Here is a 26,068-nt window from a genome sequence, read left to right on the forward strand (position 1 = left end):
CAGAAAAGGATTTTTTTTACATTGGAAGCCCAATAGTATCTGCAAAAGTCTGGTAAGGCCAAACTTCCAAGAGCTTTGGGGAGTTGGAGAGATTTAATTGGAAGGTATTCACTCTTGTGCAGGTTAATTTTATAGCCAGAAAACTTTCTGAATTGCTCCAATGTATCAAAAATAGCGGGAATGGAAGAGGTTGGATTGGTGACGTAGAGCAGGAGATCATCTGCATATAGAGATAGCTTATGAGAGACGCCAAATCTGGAAATCCTGGGACTTTTTGAAGAGTCTTTAAGACCTTCTTGATCCAAAGCAGCGGGCACAAACACTTAAAGGAATCATGGTGTTCATGTGTTTCTGTTCATGACAGCAGTCAATATAACAAGTGAACAATGATTTGAACTGAACATTGAACTAAACATGGGAACATTTCTTTTCATGACAATGATCCACAGAATCACGATTCAAATCACATCATTAGTGCAGCTCTAGTATAAAGACCCTCCTGCCAGGGAGCACGTTGTGTTCAGGTGCAGGTTGTGTCAAAGTCCAGGACTGACTTTATGTCCCAGTCTGACACAGGAGAAGAAAGATAAGATAATCCTTTATTTCATTTCGCAAGCAGAGAAATTTACAGTGTTACAGCAGCAGAACAGGATAGCAGAAGAAAATCACACGGTACAAAAATTAAAAAAGTAAAAAAAAGTATAAAAATATAAGTGTTGAAAAAATATGCAACAAAACAATAATTATAGAGCCAGTAAAAGCTAGAAGAATCCATAAAGAGAAGGACAACAAATGAAACCAGAACATCACTAAGGACACACTCACACTAGGTAATCTGTACAGTGACAAAGCAGGTTTGACCCCTAAAGTCCAGTTCCTTTGACTCGAGTGAGCGCTCTGATCCGTGGTCTTGGCCCGGCACGGATGGAAGAGGTGATCTGAGGCATGGTACAGTTTCTCATGCACAAGCAGAAGCACGGGAACTCAACGTGAACATAAAGTATAATCCTGGAGTGTTATATCTGTTTCTGACTAAATGACTCAAAATAATCCTCAAAGTCCTTCAAGTAGCTGTCATGTTCTCCGTGTTGTTCTCTGATGTGCGGACGCAGACTTTACCTCACGTTAGTTCATAGTCTGCCTGTGTTGTAAACTAAGTACGCTTCAAGTTCACATGAAGCCGTGCATGTGTTGTATTACCATGTTATGAAGAAGAGGTAACCGTGCTCAGGCCTGGTTAGTCCTGGAGCAGTGTGAGTGCAGGCCAGTGGGGGAACGAGGAGGGGGGTCAGTCGTTGGGTCAACTGGACCTAGAGTGAGTTCACCCTGATACTGCTGATCCAGCACAATGTAATTCACAATGTTTCACCACGTCTAACCTGAGTTCAAAGGTGGACTAACCCGAGCTCAGCTGTCTGAAGTGAAACAGTGGATGACAGGATCAGACTCTTTGATTCTCTGACTGTGAAGAAGCTGCACATGGTGTTCAGTCTGACTGAATCAAATGAATCCAAACAGAAGAAAGAAGGTGTTACCTGCTCTCTGTGATCATCTGACTCTTTAGATTGTGTTTGATAAATCTTCATATTTTCTATCAGTCAACCTTCAGTTTAGTTCTAAAGACATGTCTTCACAGGGGGACGAAGAGGACTCATGTTAGAGAGAAGCAGACGACCTGTCCTGGGTGTCAGGACGTCCTGAAGGATCCCGTCTCTACCAGCTGTGGACACTGGTTCTGCAGACAGTGCATCACCTCATACTGGGACCAGTCTGGTTCAGCAAGAGACTCGTCCTGTCCTCAGTGTGGAGAAAGATCCAGACCAGGATCTGGGCTGCAGACAGTCAGTCAGAGCAGCACTGAACAAAGTAAGACTGTACACCTTTGTGCTCCTGTGATCTCCTAAAACAGGACTTTTATTGGTCAATGTCAAAAGTCTAGAAATTAAAACTCTTTTTACTTCTTTTACAAAAACATCTGAAAACAATAATCAGATTCTATCATTCTCTCTTTCAGTAGATAGAGGTCAGCAGGAGGTTTTAGATCAACATAAGGTCAGTCTGAGGACGAGATGTGAACGTGTGACTGAAGGAAGTGATGAAACAGGAAGTAGAACCCCCCTCAAAAGGATCTACACTGAGCTCCACATCACAGAGGGGCAGAGTGAAGAGGTGAACACCCAACATGAGGTGAGACAGATGGAGACAGTCTCTAAAAAGAAGACCCTCCATGAGACTCCAATCAGGTGCCAGGACATCTTTAAAGCCTCACCGGACCAACAGGAACCAAAGACAGGAGCTCAACCCGACCAACAGGAACCAAAGACAGGAGCTCAACCCGACCAACAGGAACCAAAGACAGAAGCTCAACCCGACCAACAGGAACCAAAGACAGGAGCTCAACCCGACCAACAGGAACCAAAGACAGGAGCTCAACCCGACCAACAGGAACCAAAGACAGGAGCTCAACCCGACCAACAGGAACCAAAGACAGGAGCTCAACCCGACCAACAGGAACCAAAGATAGGAGCTCAACCCGACCAACAGGAACCCATCAGAGTGGTTCTGACAAACGGTGTGGCTGGTGTTGGAAAAACCTTCTCAGTGCAGAAGTTCACTCTGGACTGGGCCGAGGGCTCAGAGAACCAAGACGTCAGTCTGCTGATCCTGCTTTCATTCAGGGAGCTGAACTTGGTCAGAGATCAGCGCTACAGTCTTCTTGAGCTGCTCCGTGTTTTCCATCCAACATTACAGAAGGTGGCAGCAGAGACGCTCGCTGTCTGTAAACTGTTGTTCATCTTTGACGGCCTGGATGAAAGCAGACTGTCATTGGACTTCACAAACAGGGAGGTTGTGTCTGATGTCACACAGAAGTCATCCTTAAACACACTGTTCACAAACCTCATCAAGGGGAATCTGCTCCCCTCAGCTCTCATCTGGATCACTTCTCGACCTGCAGCAGCCAATCAGATCCCTCCTTCATGTGTTGACAGGGTAACAGAAGTACGAGGCTTCACTGACGCCCAGAAGGAGGAGTACTTCAGGAGGAGGTTCAGTGATGAAGAAGATCTGTCCAGCAGAATCATCTCACACATCCAGACCTCCAGGAGCCTCCACATCATGTGTCTGATCCCGGTCTTCTGCTGGATCACTGCCACAGTTCTGGAGCACATGATGAGCACAAAGCAGAGAGGAGAGCTGCCCAAGACCCTGACTGACATGTACTCACACTTCCTGCTAGTTCGGACACAGAGGAAGAAGAACAAGTATGGTAAGGGACGTCAGATGAGTCCACATGAGTTGACAGAGGCCGTAAGGGAAGTTCTTCTGAAGCTGGGGAGGCTGGCGTTTGAACATCTGGAGGACGGAAACATCATGTTCTACCAAGAAGACCTGGAGCGGTGTGGTCTGGATGTCACAGAGGCCTCGGTGTACTCAGGAGTTTGTACAGAGATCTTCAAAACAGAGTGTGTGATCTTCCAGAAAACAGTCTACTGCTTTGTTCATCTGAGCGTTCAGGAGTTTCTGGCTGCAGTCTACATGTTCCACTGTTTCAGTAACAGGAACACAACAGTACTGGAGGCTTTTCTGGGAGAAACATATGTAGATTCAACTCTTGATGTTCTTCTAAATAAATCAATGATGAAATCCCTGCAAAGTAAGAACGGTCACCTGGACCTGTTTGTTCGCTTCCTTCATGGTCTTTCTCTGAAGTCAAACCAGAGACTCTTAGGAGGCCTGCTGGGTCAGAGACACAACTGTTCAAAAATGATCCAGAGACTCTTAGGAGGCCTGCTGGGTCAGACAAACAACAGTTCAGAAATGATCCAGAGAGTCATCAAGAACCTGAAGGAGATGAACAGTAAAGATATCTCTCCTGACAGAAGCATCAACATCTTCCACTGTCTGACGGAGATGAAGGACCTCTCAGTCCATCAGGAGATCCAAGAGTTCCTGAAGTCAGACAACAGATCAGAGAAGAGACTCTCTGAGATCCACTGCTCTGCTCTGGCCTACATGCTGCAGATGTCTGAGGAGGTTCTGGATGAGCTGGACCTGAAGAAGTACAACACATCAAAGCGGGGACGATGGAGACTGATTCCAGCTGTGAGGAACTGCAGGAAGGCAAAGTAAGTCCAGATGTGATGAACATTATAAATCAGTGTCATGTACTAATTTACTTATTTTAATATAAACTAAACATAATCCTCTCTGTTCACTAAAAACTGTTCCTCTGTTAATGTTCAGGAGAAACAGTCCGTCATAGTTTTTTTCACACCTGATGTTTTTTATCTTTTTGTCCTGAGTTCATAAATATCTTTGATAGTTTCTTGTGAACACATTCAGGAGAGAATTCCCAAAGAAGTGACTGAGATGTGTGATAGTGTTAATCCCTGAAAAGAGAGATATCAAATGCTGTGAGCGCCCCCTTCCAGCCTCTGCAGGCATTACTAATCAATCATGAGCATCATCTCTGAACATCTCAGCAGGTAGATCACAGATAAACTGTTCTTACAGGAGATCCTTCACCTCACTACATCTGATTCTTTGCTGACTTGTTTGATTTCTGGATCATTCTGCAGCAGTCTCTGTATTTTCACGTTTATAGAAGTGAGCCAGATGAGAATGAGATGGTCCTCCTCCAGAGTTACTGTTCAATGAGTTTCAAATGGTTTTCTACTCCAGAGAGAGTCCTCTGAATAGATCACACTTCAGATCACAGACTATAGATGAAGGATATTTGAGAGGAAGGAGGCTCCACCAGTTCCAGGGAATCAGTCCAACTCAGTGGTTTGTCTGTGAGGACCAAAGAGCTCAGATCTTTCCAGTCCAATCGATTATTCTCCAGTTTTTAACTGGTTTTCTGTCAGAGGACAAAGAGTAACACGTGTCATCAATCTTCACATCATAATCCAAGTCACAGATCAGATGTAACAAAGGCTGATGTTCATCTTTAAAACTTACTTCAGAATTAAAGATATGACTTAAACACAACCAAAGTAAATCAGTAGATAAATAAATGAACTCATTCACTGCTACTTATTGGACTTCAACAAAGGAAACTTCCATCTTAAGCACACAGTCCAAACTATCAGGATTGATGAGGCATTCACATGCAGTCAGCTCCATTGTTCCCAAAGAGTTCACAGCAGGTGAGCTGGCTGCCTTTATCAGCTCTGAAGCTCCGCCCATCCAGGAAACATAAAGCCAGGTAGAGGAGAGTGAGAGAAGGAGGGGGGATTTTACACCATAGACATGATGTCCTCCTAAATAAAACTCCATTAGTTTCCATTCATCAGTAACATTTAGTGAATGATTGACAGGTGAAGAATGTGCAGGTTTGAAAACCAGTGATGAGACTTTTTGTGTCAGTGACAGATTCCACTGATGTGTAAAGTTAAGACCAAACAGGACAAACTGTTTAATCATCAAATGTGAGACGTGAATATAAAACTCTTCTTTTATAAATCATGTTTCTCTATTTTATGTGTCACTACAGACTTTCTGACTGCAAACTCTCAGAGACTCACTATGACGTCGTGGCCTCAGCTCTGAAGTCCAACCCCTCCCATCTCAGAGAGCTGGACCTGAGTGTGAACTACAACCTGTTTAACAACAAGCGGCAGGATTCAGGAGTGAAGCTGCTGTGTGAGGGACTACAGAGTCCAAACTGCAGACTGGAGACTCTGAGGTCAGATCACTGACTGTGTCATTCATTTGAATCATTTTAATCCACATCCTCCATTGTTGCACATTTCAGGATTTATATGTTTTCAGTTTTTGTCTGAATTTGAATCTTGTGATCTTAAATTATTTTGGAGATTTTTCTTTTTTTCCAAGTTGTTGAATAATTTAGAGATTTGATGTGAAAATGTTTTTGTGACTCTGTGAAGTAAAGTTGAACAAGGTGCACATGAAGCCTCTGGTTTCCTCTGGTTCTGTTAAGAAGTGAAATCATGAAGACTTGTGATTGAATAATGTGTGATTTGATAAATGTAGTAAGATCACAGAGCTGACTGAGATCAGCAGCCTGTTCTTCATCTGTGCACATGAACAGCTGGATGAATGTTGAGCTGACATTTGGAGGATTTAGATTTAGTGAATACACAATCAGAAATGATCCTCTAATCATTTAGAGAAAACTTGATTCATCAGGACAAAGTGATGTTGAGATACTCATCACAACCTGAACACATGTGACTGGATTACACATTATTTTTATTCTTCTTTTATTCTTCTTTTATTCTTTATGCAGATTGGAGAGCTGCAATTTGTCAGAGATCAACTGTTCTTCTCTGGCCTCAGCTCTGAAGTCCAACCCCTCCCACCTCAGAGAGCTGGACCTGAGTCACAACTACCTGCAGGATTCAAGAGTGAAGCCACTGTGTGATTATCTGCAGAGTCCAAACTGCAGACTGGAGACTCTGATGTAAGATCACTGACTGTAATATTTATATGAATTTCATCACATATTTTGTTCATCCAGGCACATTTATAAATCTGTTTTTAAACATCCAATACAAAAAATAATAATAAAGAACAGAGGATATGTTAGGAAGAGAAAACGATCATTAAATTAAGATTAAGAAAGTAAAGAAATAGAATGGGGGGGGTCCTTCAGTCCTCTCTTAATTTAATTAAATGTATGTACATGTTATTATTCCACTCCATCGTTTCCTTTACTCATTTACTCCAGTTACTCATGAAGTCATCTTCTCTGTTTCTTAGTCTAAATGTGATTCTTTACTTTTATTAGATTTCTTCAGCTGTTACCTTCCATGCATTAATAGAGGCAGATTCATCCATGGCCGTGGGAAGTGGGGGTTCTGCAGCACCCCCTAGTGGCGAGGGGGAGATTTTTGAAAAATGTATTAAAAATATTGTTGCACAATTTATCAATTCCTTATGAATCCTCCAGGAAAAGGTTTTGACACACGTAGGCTATTACATGTTTTTTTGTTTTTGATTTAATTATTTTTAGGCATAATTAACACAAGTTTAAGTTACGTTGTTAACGTCTGGCAGGCTCGAGGTTGCAGAGGCCGAGTGAAGTAAAAAGGTTCCCCGCTCGCTCCATGCTCTGTCTACGAGTCACAGTTCAAGATGTAGCATCATGTTGGACGAAGCTCCAGTAACAAACAAGAGACATGTTTTCAGAGACAGAAACACTGATTGAGTTACGTCTGTGCCTTCACGTCTCTGTGGCCTCATGTGAGCGCACGTTCTCAGCCTTACGTCTTTTGAAGACACGCAGCACCAAGACCCATGAAAGACCCACAAACGTTTAAGTGATGCATGTCCACACACATCATGAACCCCCTGGACATCCGTCCCCTCATTACAGACATCTGGACATGTGGACACCTGTAAGCAGGTCAGCCTGTCTGCAGCTCAAAGTAAGATCACTTTCATAACTCTGCTGTTTAACGTTACACTGTAGTATTATTGCAAGGTGGTGGAGATAGTGTTACTTTGACCATGTGTTCTGTGTGTAATGGATTTAGAGAACTGTTTAATAACGTGTAAATATTTGGAGATTATTTCCTTGTGGTTTGTGTGAAAAGGTTGGAGATGGAGTAAAGTGTTATTTTGTGTGCATGTTTGTGTTATGGATGTGGAGAGCTATTCAATAACGTGCTTAGATTGTCTGAGATGATTTCTTTGTGCTGTGTGTAAAAGTATTCTGGAGCTAGTAGAGTGGTGTGTGACAGGTGCAGTGACTCAGGTTGATGCCAGCTGATCAAACCTGTTGCATTGTTAAAGTGTTATTGTAAAGTTTAGGTAACAGTGCATATATTGTGTGTGTGGCTCTGGCTGTGTGCACTGAAGAGTGTAAGACAATGACGTGGTGAATCTTCATCTATTTATTTTTAACATTTAAATAATTTATAAATTATAAATGTATTCTAAATAGACTTGTAGGATTTTTGTCTAAAAAGGAACAAAAGATTTTCACAGCATCCCCTGTTCAAAATAACTTCCAGCGGCCCTGGATTTATCACCCAATCAGATCTCTGTCATTTGCTTTCATGCAGCTATGTGTATTATTGTGTATGACACGAGGACAGGTAATGCATGGAGGCAAACACAGACCCAGGAGGAGAGTTCAATAATCTGTCCTGTTATAGATTGATTGATCGATCGATAGATAGATAGATAGATAGATAGAAAGATAGATAGTGTAGTTTCTCAAGTCCTTGACGATGATGTGTAGATGATGAAGAAATATCCGCTGACACTGACTTGCATGTAATATAAGACATTTAATTACAAAGACAAGAAACAGCATCAGTCCAGGTTAGTCATGTTACCTGGGAGAGTCACCAGCCAATTGTGATCCCTCATGAACAAAGAAAAGACCCTAGTATTTATGCAGCATTGGTCAAAACAACATCAGGACATTTAGGACTTCATTTAGGCTTTGATCATTCAGGTGTGCCTCTCCTACAGTCCTGCACCCCCTGTGGTTCCTCAGGACATATGACTTCAAAGGTTATACAGGTCATCATGAGGTGACTTCTTATCTCCCCCAATCAAGCCTAAGGGTCTGTTCTCATTTCAATACTAAACTTAGATAAACTTAGTTTATCAATCACAGTCTTAAGGAATGACCCCAAATAGACCCCTTCATTGTCTCTGATGTTAAACAAATCTCTAACCTTAAGAACACCATTTGTCCCACCAACAGCTCACATGTTTCAGCAGCATACTTACACTTCACATACTTGTTCATATTACATTGTGTTGCATGTAAAATACACTTCATATTCCCCCCTTCGAGACTAAAGTCTCGAAAAAGAATAACACACAAAATACTTATAACATAACCCTCTGATCATGACTAACCTTAAATTTTGTAGAGTGTGAGAGCGAAAAACCTATCGAGCAGACATCTTTCAAATACCATCAAACAATCTAGATAGGAAAATTCTCTCACGGCCCCACTGCCCATGGCGACCACTTTTCAGTACTCCAAGCCAATTAACATACTAACAAAATCAAATAACATACATGTAAATGCATATACTATAAGAACCTCAGAAATAAAAACTTTTGATTTGTTCAAATTCAGGCTGGTCAACCCATCGAACCCTTCAATGAACCTGTCCTAAAAATAAAAATAAAAGAAATACCTGAGGTCTTAATATATAAATCTGACACAGTTCCCAAAAACATCAATACTAAGTCTAAATAATAGATCCCACTAAAACATCTACTGTAAAATACTAAATAATAATCAATGACACTTGAACAGATATATCAAACTGTTGCTTTTTAGGAGTATCAGCTTCTTCCACAATAGGACTGCAAAGATTGTCCATTCAAGAACTCTCATCATGATCTCCTCAGTCAGTCCACTTTCCATCAGGATGTCCTCATTCAGTCCACTGTCCATCAGGATGTCCTCATTCAGTCCACTGTCCATCAGGATGTCCTCATTCAGTCCACTGTCCATCAGGATGTCCTCCACTCGCCCCCATTTGAACTTTCACATCCTTTAGGCTGAAGAAATCTCTGGACAGTCCATCATGCTCACACTGGTCTCCCCAAGTACCATCCTAGGGAGAGAAATCACAAACCAGTATCTTGCACAACAAAAGCATCAAAAATATAATAATTTCACATCATACTTTTACATAATACCCATGTATGATTAAATAAAACATATTTCAATGTCCCCCCTTAATCCATGCAGTCACTATTCAATTCAATCCCATGCGTTAGCAGATTTTAATACACCAGTCATTTTTCACCAACACCCTGGCTTTGTAGATAATATTATTTCTCTATTTTATTATGTCTATTTTTATCCTCTTGTTTTATTCACTATTTTATTCTCTATTGAATTTTATTCAAAAACTCTTCATCATTTCACCTGCTTGTAACTTCACACAACAAAAACTTATCAACAGAAACTAAAACTTAACCATTTAACAGCAGAAGACTTCACAGTCAACAGACTGAGCATCAGCATTCTCCAAAAATGATTTCAAACAAATAGTACTTTCTTTATAACTTCCCCCCTTGCACATGAACTAATCATGTGCCTTCTGAATCATCAGAGTTGCAGATCTTAGAGTACCACCATCAGCCTTTCACATCATCTCCACAGACCTCAAGAGACCCTCAGTCAGAGGCATAAAGACAAACAAAATATTCTTACAAGTAAAAATACTCTTCCTTCATTAAAATCTCACTGAAGTCAAATTTAAAGTACCAGTTTAAAATGCACTCAAATGAAAGTAAAAACCAACTCACTGAAAATCTACTTTAAATTAAAGTAACCTATCACTGTCTCTTTTTATTTATTGTTAATTGAAAACAAAATGCAAAATGTATCCTACAAACATCCTTTTTTACTCTTTTCACCAAAACAAAATATCAAATCTCCTCTCAGTCTCTCAGTCTCTCACCCTCATCCATGTCCTAGCAGATGTAGGACTCAATCCTTCTTTTGATCAAATCCACATCTCTGCTTCCTAGATCCATTCACAGCACTTACTTATCTCCTTCTTTCTACTTCATCACATCCACCAACATCTTCATCCACATCACTTTCTTTTACCTTTACATAATCCTATTCAAATGAACAAGAAACTTTCATCCTTTTACACTTACGTTTTACCCTCATAACTCCTTTTTACAACATTCACAAACTTTTCCACTAATTTTACTTTTCAAACTGTACCCTTTTTGAATAGATATGTATCTATGTGTTTGTCATTTAGAGTGACAACATCACTTAAGTTAACCAAACTTCTGAGATACTTTCAAACAAACAAATATCTTTACTGATCACATTGTTCAGACCTAAATTTACACTCAAATTTCAGAACAAGTTATCTTCAAGATGAGCTAAGCTGAACCTTAGGTCTACCACTCTTCTGGATTGCTTAACCAATTTTCTTAAACTATTTAAGCACACAGTAGTACAAATACTCAACTTAGCATGAGGCATTTGTGCTACAATAAACTTCTTCCAAAGCTTAGCTGACTAGTAGCTCTGGACTCCAGTACACTAAAGATGTCTCAGACACTGGTGTCATAAATAGTTGATGACTAGTATCCCTCAGAACATCCACCAAACAGCTGTCTGGTGTTCACCTTATTGTGCATTCATCTTACATAAAGCATCTCTTCCTAAAAGTGCAACTGATGTATGTTCTAACACCAATACAGGTATTGTTATTTTTGCAATGTCTATAACACAGCTCAATTGGTTATGTGAGAGGAATCAGCTGTTTCACAATCTGCCATTAATTCTAACAGTTGATCTTTACTTTTAATTCTATTTTTGAATCTTGTTCTGGCCCTGACACTACCTGCTGACACCCCCCTTTCGAATCTTCTGTGGTGTGCTTCTGTAAGGATTCACAGATGTTGGCTGAAGCCTCCTCTGAAGCTTCCTCTTGTCCTGTAACAGTTATGAGCAACATGTCCCAACAGTCCACAATTATAACATACATCTGGAGGCTGTTGGAAATTTCCTCCTCTACCTCTTTCTAAATTTCCCTGAACTCTTCCTGTCCATATCTGTGATCTGCCAAAATCTGACAGTGAAAAAGAAACATTAGGAACCATAGGTGTCGCCAGGTCTGGTTGAAACTGTATCTGTCCCTGCTGGGATTGAGGTGATGTTTGATTTGGTTGAGGCTGACTCTGCACAACAGCTTTTTTCTTCTCTTTCTTCTTATTATCAACCAGCTGTATTTGATTACATTTTCTGAGAATCTCCTCATCCTGTTCTTTCTGCTCATGCTCCTTTTTCCTATATAATTCAACTTGATGTGCTATGTGATCTGTATACACACTCTTTGCCATGCTTCCAAGACCAACCACCTCTGCTAGTTTACTGCGCACAGACAGAGGAAGCCCCTTCTGTATCTTAGCTCTCAAAATTGACTGCTCCATTAGATTCAAATCTGGATCATTACCTGTGACATTTCTCCACACTAGGTGAGCTCTTGACACATAGGCTCTTGGATTTTCCTGTGATCCCAACGACTCAATCAAAATGTTATCAGGATGTACGTTTGTCTGGAATGCATCTCTCAGTGCTTTCCACATCTGACCTCTACTTGCAGCAAACAATTCTGAATCATGCACCTTTTTCTGTGTCATTCTTAGTCCATGTAATTGCTCTTCTAGTAGTTGCTGTGTTTCTGGATTGCTAGATTCATCTAATTCCTGAAGACATTTACCTATGCTCCTCTCAACCTCTCTACTTGAGTCTTCATCCCTGTCTGTCTCATCTGTGTCTTCCTTTCCTAGACTTTTTCTTCCTTTCTCTATGATTTGCTCATCCTCATCTGTGATGTGATAACTACCTTCTTGTCTAATCACTGGAAGTTGTGGTAAACTTCACTTCCTTCTCGTAAGGCGGTGGCTTTTTGGCTGATACGGTATGTGAAAAAGGTGTATTAATCTGCTCCATTCATTTTCCTGTTTGGTTGTCATTTGTGTTTATTATTTGCTTTTTTCCCTATTCTCTTTTGAAGCTTGTAACAATTTCTGTCCCTCATTTTCAAACAGCTGCAGAATGCCGAGTTCAGTTTGTCTTTTCTCCTGACGCCTTTTCCCTTTCCTTCCTTTCTTCTGGTTTACTTTATACGTGGACACAAGGACCTGCATTGTTTTAATCACATCTGGGTTCAAAGTCCCTTCTTTCGGCCAGGGTTGGTCAATGTCGGGCCAACGTTTGCTCCATTTTTGCAACATTTTTACAACATTTTTATCAAGTGGATTATTCTTCTGAACAACATCAACAGAAGTGACTGCTTGTGTAATTTTAGTACTCATCTTTGACATTAAAATGATCCTCTTATTTCATTAAAATATAAATCAAACAATGTTGATCAAAAACTAGATAGATGGACAAATTATTGATCCTAAGCAAAATTGAAAGCATCCAGTATCAATATACCAGACGTAAAACACCAAATATAGCACTCTGCTACCACACTTAAAAACAACAATTTTACCGACTCCAAAAAGAGACCAAAAATCTTCCTACTATGAAAGTACAATTGCTTTTCTATCACCTAACACATCTAATTATCTCAAAACTATGGAAATAGAGTCAATGTTCCATCTCAAGACAACTCACATCAAACTAAACCTTCCTCAGACAACGAAACCAACATTCACAGCATTCAACACTTTTGAATCAAATCAACTTTCCAACACATAAGCAACCCAACCAACACCGCTTCATTAATCAACAAGATGCATAAATTAATCAGTCTGTTGCCAAGATTCCTCCTAAAAATTACCCTTTAATGTACCATAACACTATATGCGAAAATCCAACCAAACATATCATAAACTACTAGTTTACAAATGTATGCGCTCATAGATAAATGCAGGTGTGTGTTGAAAGAGTTTGTGAATAAAATGGTGGTGGCCTTGATCAAGCTGAATTCAGAATCCCTATGAGTTGATATCTGCAAAGCTTCAGTGTCCATGAATCACTGCATGGTGTCTTCTCATCTGCCACTGCTTTTACTCCAGCTCTCATACAACATAGAACAAATAGAAAACAAAACAGAAGGTTAATGTCTTAATCACTCTAAATTCCTATATAAAATGCAATATTTTAAACTTCAGATATAAAACAACAGATAATTCAATATTGAAAAATAAAAGTGAACTCAAAACTAAAAACAACTATTACAATTTTTTTGTTTTGTTTTAAAGAAGTGTGACACAGTGTAGTTCAGGTTTATTTTATGTTCATCATTAATGTTAGTGTACTTTTAATTGAATTATTTTACCAATAAGATAACAGATTTAAACAGTAAACAATGTTTGAATATTACAATGATTATTTATTTCCCAAAAAATAAAAACTAAACTTTTTTTTCTCTATTTTTTTTTTTTTAGTGTTTCATTTTCAGAATGTGGAATAACTGTGTAAATTCTTAAAGTTTAATCTAGGGTGAAATTGATCTTTTCTTAATCTTATTTTATATTTAAACCCCTAAAGAACATATTATTCCCTCTGATCTCTTCTTAACTAACAAAGGGACAAAAGGGAGGGGGCTCTCTCTCCTTTCTCAGAAGCAGAAAACTCCCTGACACATTTAAAGCTCCTCCCTTTGCTCCACCTCTTAAATTTAGCAACAACTTCCAGTATGAGCTGACTATCAGAGAGTGAGCATCCTCTCTAAAGATCCTCTTAAAGTCAGATCAAACCAACACCACACAAATCACACATACACACAAACAGACAATCCTTTCCTCTACTCTACCTAAATATATACATACTAAAACAAACTGTCCTTGCTGGTCTCTCCACTTCTCCTCAGACTCAACAAAGGCTCATATTTTTATCTAATATATAAATGTCCTTTGAAACAAAGGCTCATATACTTTATCTAATATATAAATGTCCTTTGAAACAAAGGCTCATATACTTTATCTAATATATAAATGTAACCTTTTTAGGCTCATATTTTTTATCTGATTAAACAAAGTCCTATAAGGGGTTCATAGGTATTTTAACACTGAAGAAACAAAAATGTCTCTCCTCATGTCCTTTAGTCAATCTTCTACACACATATTACATAATAAATCAATTCTATTTGATCAAATACACACAAACACAGACATTACACAGAGCTCAACACACAACTAAACGAACAACAAGACTGTCCTGCAGCCCACGTTTTCACACACAAACTCCAAAAATGCATTCCATTTTACTTTAACTTTTAAAGTCGATCTCTTTCTTCTATTCCTCTACTTTATCACCAAAGTTTTACTTTGGTCAACCTTTTCACAACTCGTTTTTAAATGATCATTTTCACTGCATGCTTTTTACAAACTTCTTACTTTTGCTTACTTTTTAGAGCACCATTTCACACTGCACTCTTTCCAACTTTATACTTCTTAAGTATCTGCACTTTACTCCTTAAGTAATCTTTGATTACTTTAACTCTTTTTTGTTTTATTTTATTCCAATTTTCATGACTAAAATTATTTTCCTTTTTAAAATTTTTTTTTACGCCAATTCCTCAATGCCAACTTTCACTCAGAAGCTAATGTACACATGTCTTACTGTTATGAAGATCTGGGCCCTGATTCATACTCTTGCATAGTTTTTTAACTTCCTTATTACTCGTTCTGCATCAACTCTCTATATATTTAAAAAAAATATATTTTCCTTCTTTCTTGTTCCCCAAGAAATCTCAATTTAGACAGAAATTACTTCAAACGTCAACACATCATCTTTTTTCACTCCAAGTTCTTTGACAGTGGAGCCAGCACAACTACCTCAACAAAAATCAGCACTCTAACATGTGTGACAAAATACTGACAAAATGCTGCAGAATTGAAGAAGCTTCAGTTGTGGCTGAAAAAACGCTCCAAACTGATCCTGCCGACAACGCCAAAAATGTAGTTTCTCAAGTCCTTGACGATGATGTGTAGATGATGAAGAAATATCCGCTGACACTGACTTGCATGTAATATAAGACATTTATTTACAAAAACAGCATCAGTCCAGATTAGCCATATTACCTGGGAGAGTCACCAGCCAATTGTGATCCCTCATGAACAAAGAAAAGACTCTAGTATTTATACAGTATTGGTCAAAACAACATCAGGACATTTACGACTTCATTTAGGCTTTGATCATTCAGGTGTGCCTCTCCTACAGTCCTGCACCCCCTGTGGTTCCTCAGGACATGTGACTTCAAAGGTTATACAGGTCATCATGAGGTGACTTGTCTCCCCCAATCAAGCCTAAGGGTCTGTTCTCATTTCAATACTAAATTGTTTATCTATCACAGTCTTTAATGAATGACCCAAAATAGACCCCTTCATTGTCTTTGATGTTAAACAAATCTCTAACCTTAAGAACACCATTTGTCCCACCAACAGCTCACATGTTTCAGCAGCATACTTACACTTCACATACTTGTTCATATTGCATTGTGTTGCATGTAAAATACACTTCAATAGATAGATACTTTATTGATCCCAAGGGAAATTCAAGGCATCCAGTAGCAGTATACAGACAGACAGGACACAAGACATTAGTTACAATACACACCCGCTGTCCCCCCTCCCCTCTGTATACAATAATCCCCCAAACAAGATTTAGCAGCCCCTATGTGACTAAGAGTAAACCTAATTACAAGTTAAACATGTGCAGTTAGCATTAGCATTAGACTTAAACTTATATAGCAAAAATGTACATAACCTGTGAAGGATAGAAAAACATGTGCTGATTAAAAGAGACCTGTAAACAGTTAAAGAGCCTTAGAAACAAAGTGCTGACCTTCTAGAAACAAGTGTTGTTTGTGCATGTACAGAGGTGTTTGAGGTAGTGCCAGAGGTGTGAGTACAGTCATTAAACAGTCAATGCAGGGATGCAGACTGGGCCATTAAAGTGCTCAGCAACATAAAGGAGCAGTGATTAGCATTAAGTGTTCAAAACAATAAGGTGAAACCAGGAGTGATTAGGGTGATTGCCATTAAAGTACCCAACTATTGAGGAGCAGATTAGCATTAAGTGTTGAAGACAATAGAGTGAAACTTGACCTAGTTAGGGTGATCATGTCAACCATTACAGATGTAGCATATCACAACAGTAGGATGAAACCAGACATAATTAGGGTGATTGTCATTAAAGTGACCAGTGCTCAGTAAGGGTCTTGAGTCTGTCCGTGGAGCACGACTTGTGACAGCAGTCTGTCACTGAACATGCTCCTCTGGCCGGTGAAGGTGCTGTGCAGAGGGTGGTGTGTGTTGTCCATGATGGAGAGCATTTTGTCCAGAGACCTCCTCTCTACCACTGTCACCAGTGAGTCCAGCTCTGTGCCCACCACAGAGCCGGCCCTCCTCACCAGTCTGTCCAGGCGTGCTGCGTCCCTTTTCTTGCAGCTTCCTCCCCAGCACACCCCGGCGTAGAAGAGGACGCTGGACACCACAGACTGGTAGAACATCTGCAGCAGCTTTTTGCAGATGTTGAAGGACCCCAGCCTTCTCAGGAAGTACACACGACTCTGTCCCTTCCTGCAGGTAGTGTCCATGTTAGGCGACCAGTCCAGCTTGTCATCCAGTTGCAGCCCCAGGTACCCGTAGGTCCTGATCACCTCCACGTCAACCACCCCCCGATGCAAACAGGTTCTAGATGTGGTTTGTTCCTTCGGAAGTCCACCACCATCTCCTTGGTCTTGGAGGTGTTTCGCTGCAGATGGTTGGCACTGCACCACGTCACAAAGTCCTCGATCAGGCTCCTGTACTCCTCCTCCTGTCCATCCCTGACACAACCAACTATCGCAGTGTCGTCCGAGTATTTCTGCATGTGGCAGAGCTCAGAGTTATACTGGAAGTCAGAGGTGTACAGGGTGAACAGGACAGGGGAGAGCACAGTCCCCTGTGGTGCTCCGGTGCTGCTGACCACAGTGTCAGATGTGCAGTCTTTCAGTCTGACGTACTGTGGTCTCTCTGTGAGGTAGTCAGTGATCCACCTCACCAGGTACGAGTCCACCCTCATCTCGGTCAGCTTGTCTCTCAGTAGGAGGGGATGAATGGTGTCGAAAGCGCTTGAGAAATCAAAGAACATGATTCTCATCACGCTGCTCCCTTTGTCCAGATGAGAGTAAGCCCTGTGTAGAAGATAGATGTAGCACTTGTGTCAAATGAGTGTCTAAGTTTAGCTACTGGACCAGTTCTAGGCTCTGTTCGAGTGGGGTAACAAGATAAAAATAACACCAGAGACCATATACTTTAAACAAAAGCCGGCACTTTACTGAAGTTAACACAGAATTAAGACAGAACAGTATAACTGTTTAAATGTATGGAAACACTCCTGCAGGTAATATAAAATGTAAAGGTAAGTCACTTTAGTTCCCTTTTTTAGGTTTCCTATTTTATGATCAGACCGGTCTGTAAATATTTCCTTTGTTTCTTTGGTTTTAAGTTTGTACCTATTTTAAAGTTTTAAGTTTCTTGTCTTCCCTCTTCACAGATTAAAGACACATGAAAATGAAGTAACCACAATTACACTACGTTCACAAGTGACAATCATGAACAAACAGTATAAATGTAAACCTCGATTTCAGATAAGTTCAGTTCAAAGTTATCTTCTCGAATTTGATGCAGTTCAGGTCAGCTTCTTAAATTCAGCTCAATTCAAAAACAAAAAGAGTCCAACACTCCTACCGCTCTGGCAGCGAGTTCACCAACAGTCCAACCGTAGCAGCGAATTCACCCACTGGAACGATGAAAGTGATGTCTTGCTTCTGGAAACGATGTCCTTGGGTTTGGCTCGCCATCTTGTGTCCCGCGTCGCGTGTCTTCTCTCCACACTCACACACAGCGGTAGAAAAGCTAATTTTCTCAAAAACTTTCCAAGTAAACTAAATCAAAAACTGTTGCACTAAACTCAGTCACAACATTCCTTTTATCAATCACCATGTAGATGTCGATTTTCAGCCTAAATACACTTCTTTCACTGTATTTTTCTCACTGTTTTCTCTTTAGCCTTTCGCTAGCTTCTCTCTCTCCTTCTCTCACTCGTGCGTCTGTCTTGCACGCGCTCCACACACACAGAGAGCAGCGCATCTCTTAAACAGACAGCATCATTATTATTTTTTCACAGCCATAACTTTATTTAACTTTCTTAATTAAACGGTTTGACTGTTTTAACACACTCTGAATGAATTAAACATGCATCTACCTTTTTTTAAGGATTGTTATTTATGCGTTTCAGATTGTAAATAGTTTAACTGAATGAGATGTGTAACTTTTTCTTAATGATTAACCTATTTATGCATTTTAACAAAGTATTCTCTATTTATTCAATTTCTTGTTAATGTGACTTTTCCAAGTGGGTTACATAGAGGATGGCATCGTCCACGCCCACCTTTGCCTGGTATGCAAACTGCAGGGGATCCTGTGTGTGTTGGACCTGGGGTCTGAGGTGTCGGAGCAGCAGCCGTTCAAAGGTCTTCATAACGTGGGATGTCAGAGCAATTGGTCTGAAGTCGTCTGGCTCACTGGGGTTTTTCTTCTTGGGGACCGGGGTGAGGCACGAGGTCTTCCAGAGCACAGGAACCTTCCCAAGCCAAGTGGCTCCCCCAGCTCAGCAGAGCAGGCCTTTAGCATCCTCGGACACACCTTGTCCGGGCCGGCTGCCTTCCTGGGGCTGGGAGTGTTTTCGGCTCCTTGCTCACCTGGTCCCTGGTGATGGTGGGGGGGAGGGGGGATGGATTGTCTCTGGAGATTGTGTTTGTCCTGGTGGAAGTGTTGGGGGGAGTGAGAGGGAGGGAGGGGGTGTGTAGAGGGATGCTGGGGAGACAGGCACTGGCTGCAGTGACGGGGCTGTATAACCTGTTAAAAAACAAGTTGAGCTGGTTTGCTCTTTTAGGGTCCCCGTCATCTGTGTTGTTGTTTTTCTTGTTGCAGCCTGTGATGGTTTTCATGCCCTCCCAGACCTCCCTCATGTTGTTCTGCTGCAGCTTCTGCTCTACCTTTCTTCTGTACTCCTCCTTTGCCTCTCGGAGTCTGACCTTGAGTTCCCCCTGCACACGCTTCAGCTCTGCCTGGTCTCCCTCCTTGAATGCCCTTTTCTTCCTGTTAAGGATCTCCATGACATCACTGGTGATCCAGGGCTTGTTATTCGGGAAGCAGCGCACAGTTTTAGTGGGAACCACAACGTCCATACAGAAGTTTATGTAGTTAGTTTTGCAGTGTGTGACCCCCTCGATGTCCTCACCATGAGTCTCTTGCAGGGCACTCCAGTCAGTGGTCTCAAAACAGTCTCTGAGAGCCTCCTCTGCCTCAGGAGACCACTTTCTGAAGGTGCGAGTAGTTATCGGTTGTCACTGGATCTTTGTCTTGTACTGTGGCTTGAGTAGGACCAGGTTGTGATCGGACTTCCCCAGAGGTGGTAGGGGGGTGGCAGTGTAGGCGTCCTTCACGTTTGCATACAGGAGGTCTATTGTCCTGTTCTTCCTGGTGGGACAGCTTACAAACAGGTGAAAGTCCGGTAGTGTAGATTTCAATGTAACGTGGTTGAAGTCTCTTGAGATGGCAATGAAAGCATCAGGGTGCAGCGTTTGTAATCGCGAGATGTTCGAGCGGATGACGTCACACGCAGTCTCAACGTGCGCTCGCGGAGGAATGTAAACACAAAAGGAATGTAAACACAAACAACAATGGCGTGGGAGAACTCCCTGGGCATGTAGTAAGGACGGAGACCTACCGCCAGTAGCTCGATGTCTTTGCTGCACGTTGCCTCCTTCACAGAAACATGTCCATGGTGGCACCATCTGTTGTTAATAAACAGCGCGAGTCCTCCTCCTTTCCGTTTGCTGCTGCGTTTCGTGTCTCTGTCCGCTCTCACTGTAGTAAAGCCCGGTAGATCCACATTAGCGTCCGGGGTGATTTGAGTCAGCCAGGTTTCTGTGAGGCACATTAAACTGCACTCTCTAAATGTCCGGTTGTTCCTCACGAGAGCAGCCATCTCGTCTGTCTTGTTGGTTAGACAGTTTACGTTCCCCAAAACTATCACCGGAATAGAGGGCTTGTGCTTCGATCGTTTAGCCGCAAGCCTAGCCTTTAGCTTAGCGCCGGCTCTACAGCCTCTGTACCGCCGCCTCAGCTCCTCAGGTATTGGGTGAACGATGCCGGCTTGTCCCGCTGTCCGGAGTGAGAGCAGCTTCTCCCTTGAATAAGCAAGTTTTCCGCTGCTATTTCCACGAAAACACGAAAAAGTATCCATAGGATACATACAGTTTTACACTGAAAGTGTTCTATAAAAACTATAAAAGTAGAAGTTGGCACAGAGCCAAAACAGTCTACGGCCACTCACGTTGCGAGCAGGTTCGGTACACAGGTAGTCAGATATGCAAAGAAATTCAGAGGAGCAGGCTGAGGTCAGAAACAAAGAGCAGGCAGGAGTCATACACGAGATCAGGAACAAAGAAAACGCTAGGACGAGGTACAAGAGGGAAACACTACGAACTGGCAACATGAGGGAGGAAACACGGGGCTGAAATAACACAGACAATCAGGGAGCAACGAGACACAGGTGTGGGTAATCAGGGGCGGGGCTTTGACACACAAGGTGGAGATGAGGATCTGAAACACAAAGACAAGAGTCAGTAACACAAAGTAAACATGATCAGAATAAAACAAAACACAAAACATGACCTCAAACAGGCTGATTCCTGTCAGTGTACAAGTATTTATCCCCTTCTTCTCTATTCCTGCTGGAGCGATACCAACTATTTATTTTATTTTTATTGAAGCTTTATTTAAGCAGGTTGGTCCCATTGAGATGAAGAACCTCTTTTTTCACAAGAGACCTGGTCGAGACAGGCAGCAGCAAAAACACAAAGTTACAGACACAAAGGGAGACAAAGGACAATTTACAAAACACAATATTTAACAATATGATAGAACCATCTATGAGTCAAATCTGGGAGTCAGTAGCTCAAGCAGTCAAACTAAAACCATGTGCATCCTGTAGAATCTGCTTCCAGGTCTTTCATTTTACATTTAAAAACCTTCAAGGACTCCATTCTGCAACAGATTCCAGGCTGAGGGTGCAGATAACACAAAAGTACTTTTACTAATTTCTGTTTGAGCGTTTGGAACAGAGAGCATGAAAAGGTCCTGAGAACACAAAGAATACTGTCCAGTACTTTTCTGTGTGATAAAAACACAGAGATAGTGAGGAAGCAGACCAAGAATGACCTTCTACTGTATATAAAGGTGTACCAGTGTAAGAGCCTACGGGTCACCAGAGCACGCCATCCAACCCGAAAGTACATGTAGCAAGCAATAAAATCTTAAACTGGATCCTAAAAACATCTGGAAGCCAGTGAAGAGAGGCCAGGACAGGTGTTATGTGATCGCAACGTCTCTTTCCTGTTAAAAGACAAGCCGCCGCATTTTGAACAAGCTGCAGGCGGCGAAGCAAAAACTGATCGACACCATAATACAAAGAATTACAATAATCCAAGCGAGAGGTTCTGAACATGTGGATCACTCTTTCAAATTCCTTTTGGGGGAGATAGGCTTAAACTTTTGCCAGGAGATGCAACTGGAAGAAGCTTGTCTTCACAACAGAGCTGATCTGTTCATTAAATTTAAAACAGTTGTCGAAGGTGACTCCTAGATTTTTTTTACAGAGGGGCGACTGTAGGAGGCTAAGGGTCCAAGGACACTATCAACCCAATCAAGTAACGGTGAGAGGACTCTGACCCTCAGTGAGGAGTTGGTGCAGGTCACGTCTTTATATCACTGCTCATGTTTGATGAGTGAATATAGAGCCGTAGAGACCTGGCTCTGTGTGCTCCATATCAAGTCTTGGAGAATTAAAGTGCTGTGTGGAAATCCCCACTCTGCTGTCTGTCAGCTATCTGATGCTAACCAGCTATCCAGGGACTTCTGCTAAATGCTACCTGCTGCTGGCTTCTCCACCTGTAGCAGCCACGTGACCTGATGATGTCAGTGATGATGTCACTGGTCCAGAGTGAACTCATTCGTCCTCTCTTTCAAACCGTTCATGTTTTTTATGATCTGATATCAAAACAAACTCTGTGATTTAAAGGTAGTGTGAGGAGGTTTGATCTGCTGATGAAACACACACAAAGTAATCTGGATTTCTCTTGATGATTGTCTAAAGTCAATGAGACCACCAACATTATAAAGTCCTTTTGAAAGTCTGCCTGTTTCCAGCTGCTCGCTGTCACATGAGGAGAATCACAGGACGCTGTCTGGAAAAGCCTTTCTTTACATTTCCTACAGAAGAGATTCACACTGACTTGTAGTTTGTCGAGTTCAAAGAAAGCAGGAGGAGTTTTTAGTAATGTAATGAAAGTTCCTCACAGGAGCTTTGAGTCTTTGAATCTAAGAAGGATCAGGAAGAACTAAAGTATTAATGCATCCTAATAAAGTCCTTCAATGTTGGAATGAACAGATGATGATCACATCAGTGTGTTCATGTGGACAACATCACACATTCATGTATAAAGCTCACTGTCATCTACATTTACTTCTTTTATTCTTTATTCAGATTGAGTTACTGCAGTTTGTCAGAGATCAGCTGTTCTTCTCTGGCCTCAGCTCTGAAGTCCAACCCCTCCCATCTCAGAAAGCTGGATCTGAGCTGGAACGACGACCTGCAGGATTCAGGAGTGGAGCTGCTGTGTGATTATCTGCAGAGTCCAAACTGCAGACTGGAGACTCTGAGGTCAGATCACTGACTGTGTCATTCATTTGGATCATTTTAATCCACATCCTCCATTGTTGCACATTTCAGGATTTAAATGTTCTTGTGATCTTAAATTATTTGGGAGATTTTTAGTTTTCCAAGTTGTAATTTAGAGATTTGATGTGAAAATGTTTTTGTGACTCTGTGAAGTAAAGTTGAACAAGGTGCACATGAAGCCTCTGGTTTCCTCTGGTTCTGTTAAGAAGTGAAATCATGAAGACTTGTGATTGAATAATGTGTGATTTGATAAATGTAGTAAGATCACAGAGCTGACTGAGATCAGCAGCCTGTTCTTCATCTGTGCACATGAACAGCTGGATGAATGTTGAGCTGACATTTGGAGGATTTAGATTTAGTGAATACACAATCAGAAATGATCCTCTAATCATTTAGAGAAAACTTGATTCATCAGGACAAAGTGATGTTGAGATACTCATCACAAGCTGAACACATGTGACTGGATTACACATTATTTTGATTCTTCTTTTATTCTTTATTCAGATTGGAGAGCTGCAATTTGTCAGATATCAGCAGTTCTTCTCTGGCCTCGGCTCTGAAGTCCAACCCCTCCCATCTCAGAGAGCTGGACCTGAACTGGAACATTTACGTGACGGTTTTAGGACTGAAGCCGCTGCGTGATCTTCGGAAGAATCCAAACTATCGACTGGAGACTCTGAGGTCAGTCTCTCAGTGTTCTTTAGTAAACCCTCCACATGTTTGAATTTATTTATTTAACAGGGACAATGTGATTGAACATAGTCTCAATACAAAGCATGAAACTGATGAGCTGCATAAAGAGTTTATAGTTGTTGTTAGTTTCCAGCTCGTGTCTCTAATTGGTCCTTTGTGTAAACAAACACATTAAACTCCAAAACACTTGATGAGGATCCATTAAAATACATGAACCACAATATGACAATACAAATGCTTTAAAGCAGAGAACATTACAGATTGAAGATCCAATCTAAAAGTGGCTACAGCTCTCATTTCATTCATTCAGATTCTTGTTTGTTGTTGGAGAAATCCTTTTGTGGGTGGACACTATGAAGAGAGTTCAACATACTCAGGGTTTGTTTTCTGTGATCTGGCTTCACTAACCCTGACAGAAGAGATGGTGCTGAACAGTCACATGAAGCTGCTTATCAACCTGACAAGTAAACCCAGAGTTTCAGAGAGCACGCTCACATAAAAGGGGCGGAGCTAGCTTCATTTAACCTATCACAATCATCACAGAGTCTGCAGTCAGCAGATCATCATATCTAACAAACTGTGAACAAACTATATGAATAATATGAAGAAGTTGAAGACAAACAGGCTCAAAGACTAAAGTTACACAGCTGCAGGAACAAATGCAGGAAGGACAACTGACAGAAACAAAGAAACATCAGAGAGGAATTCATGTCCAAACTACGGCTTCTTCTATTTCCTTCCCATCGTTAGTTCACCTCAGAACTGAGCAGAAGAACTCGTGTTTCTTCTCTGAACTGAATGTGTCGCTCTGACTCTTTCATGTGGAGACCAGAACAGTTTGAGAAGTTCAGCTGCAGCTCTGAGCATCACAAACAGAGCGGCATGGAGACACTAAACATTCATATGAAGATATCATTCAAAGGCAGAAGAAGCTCTTCATCATTGAACATCTTCAAAACAACTCAAAGGCTGCGCTGCTTTTTCTCTGTTAAAGGATGAAGGATATCAGGAACAAACAATCATGACCTTTAAGGACTATGATGTCAAATCAGACGGGACACAGGAAGTGTTTGTCGCTCTCTCTCCATCAGCTCACAGAGCGCCACCATCAGGAGATCTGATTGGTCAGTGAGATTTTCACAGGTTGATCTCTTATCTCCAACATATCCTGCTCCTGAGCAGGTTAGGTGTGCAGCGTCAGTTACCATGGCGATATTCCCAGTTTAGAAGTGAACCACCTTCAGGACTGTAAACCCAGGGTTAACCCTGAAGTGACCCTGAATCCTGCTTTGTGGTGCAGGCCCCAGGTCACTACAGGTTGTCATGACGACAGAATCTAAAATGTAAACATGACAGTAACTTCTGATTTCTGTCATCTCTCTTCTTCTCTCATTAGATGGTGGAGAGGATATAGGTCATAATGTGAGTGATCAGGACTCTGGTGGAGCAGAGAGGAGCAGCTGATGATCCACAGAGGAGGAACCTCCACCATCTTGTGTGTGGAGAAGCTCTGCAAGCTGAGGAGATCTTCATCCATCAGGGACTGACAGAGGAATCAGCTCACAGTTCATTTCAGTGATATTTCTAATGAATCTGTTCTCCACACATTACAGGAGAGGAAGGTCAAACATGAAACAGCTGCTAGAAATGTTCAGAGGTCAAAAGCTACCAAGAAATGCTGCAGTTCTTCTTCTCATGTGATGATTCTTTTGACTCCAGACTTCAGTGTGATGTGTTTCTACTCGAACTTCTGTCACTTGTTAGTCTGTATGTTGGACTGACATGTTGACCTTTGACCTGTGTCAGCAGCTGAGAAAAACTTCATTGGTCTGATGGTGAGTGGTTTATTGACGAGCCTCTGAGTGATTCGAGTCGACAGCTCCTCAATATGAGAGCTCTGTAGATGTCATTTTGTTTGAAAGGACAAACTGAACTTCACAGAGCAAACAATGAAATATGTAACGGATGCAACAATGCAACGCCATGTAAACGTCTGGCGTGCTGTTAGGACACGGTGTAAAAACATGGAAAACTCTGAAGCGCCTTGGTTTAGATAAGAACTTTTTAGTATGAACATGATATTAACGTGCCGACGCCTTTTCTACTGGCACAGATTAAAGAATGTAAAGTGGATTATTATCAGCT

General features: G+C 41.2%; 2 protein-coding genes across 2 annotated transcripts in view; both read left to right on the top strand.

Annotated features, from left to right (window-relative positions):
- LOC306836980 (uncharacterized protein) overlaps positions 1-26,068 on the top strand; it is a 127,735-nt gene that overhangs the window by 53,472 nt on the left and 48,195 nt on the right. The gene's annotated exons all lie outside the window — the stretch shown is intronic.
- LOC306836575 (protein NLRC3-like) lies at positions 946-25,344 on the top strand (the record flags this gene model as incomplete). Its single annotated transcript, XM_079363749.1, has 8 exons — positions 946-989; positions 1,637-1,866; positions 2,015-2,280; positions 2,545-4,127; positions 5,498-5,689; positions 23,036-23,212; positions 23,735-23,911; positions 25,320-25,344. 8 exons carry the CDS (start codon positions 946-948, stop codon positions 25,342-25,344), a joined length of 2,694 nt encoding a protein of 897 aa, XP_079219875.1.

Source organism: Symphodus melops (genome assembly GCF_947650265.1).
Source record: "Symphodus melops genome assembly, chromosome: 16".
NCBI lineage: Eukaryota > Metazoa > Chordata > Actinopteri > Labriformes > Labridae > Symphodus > Symphodus melops.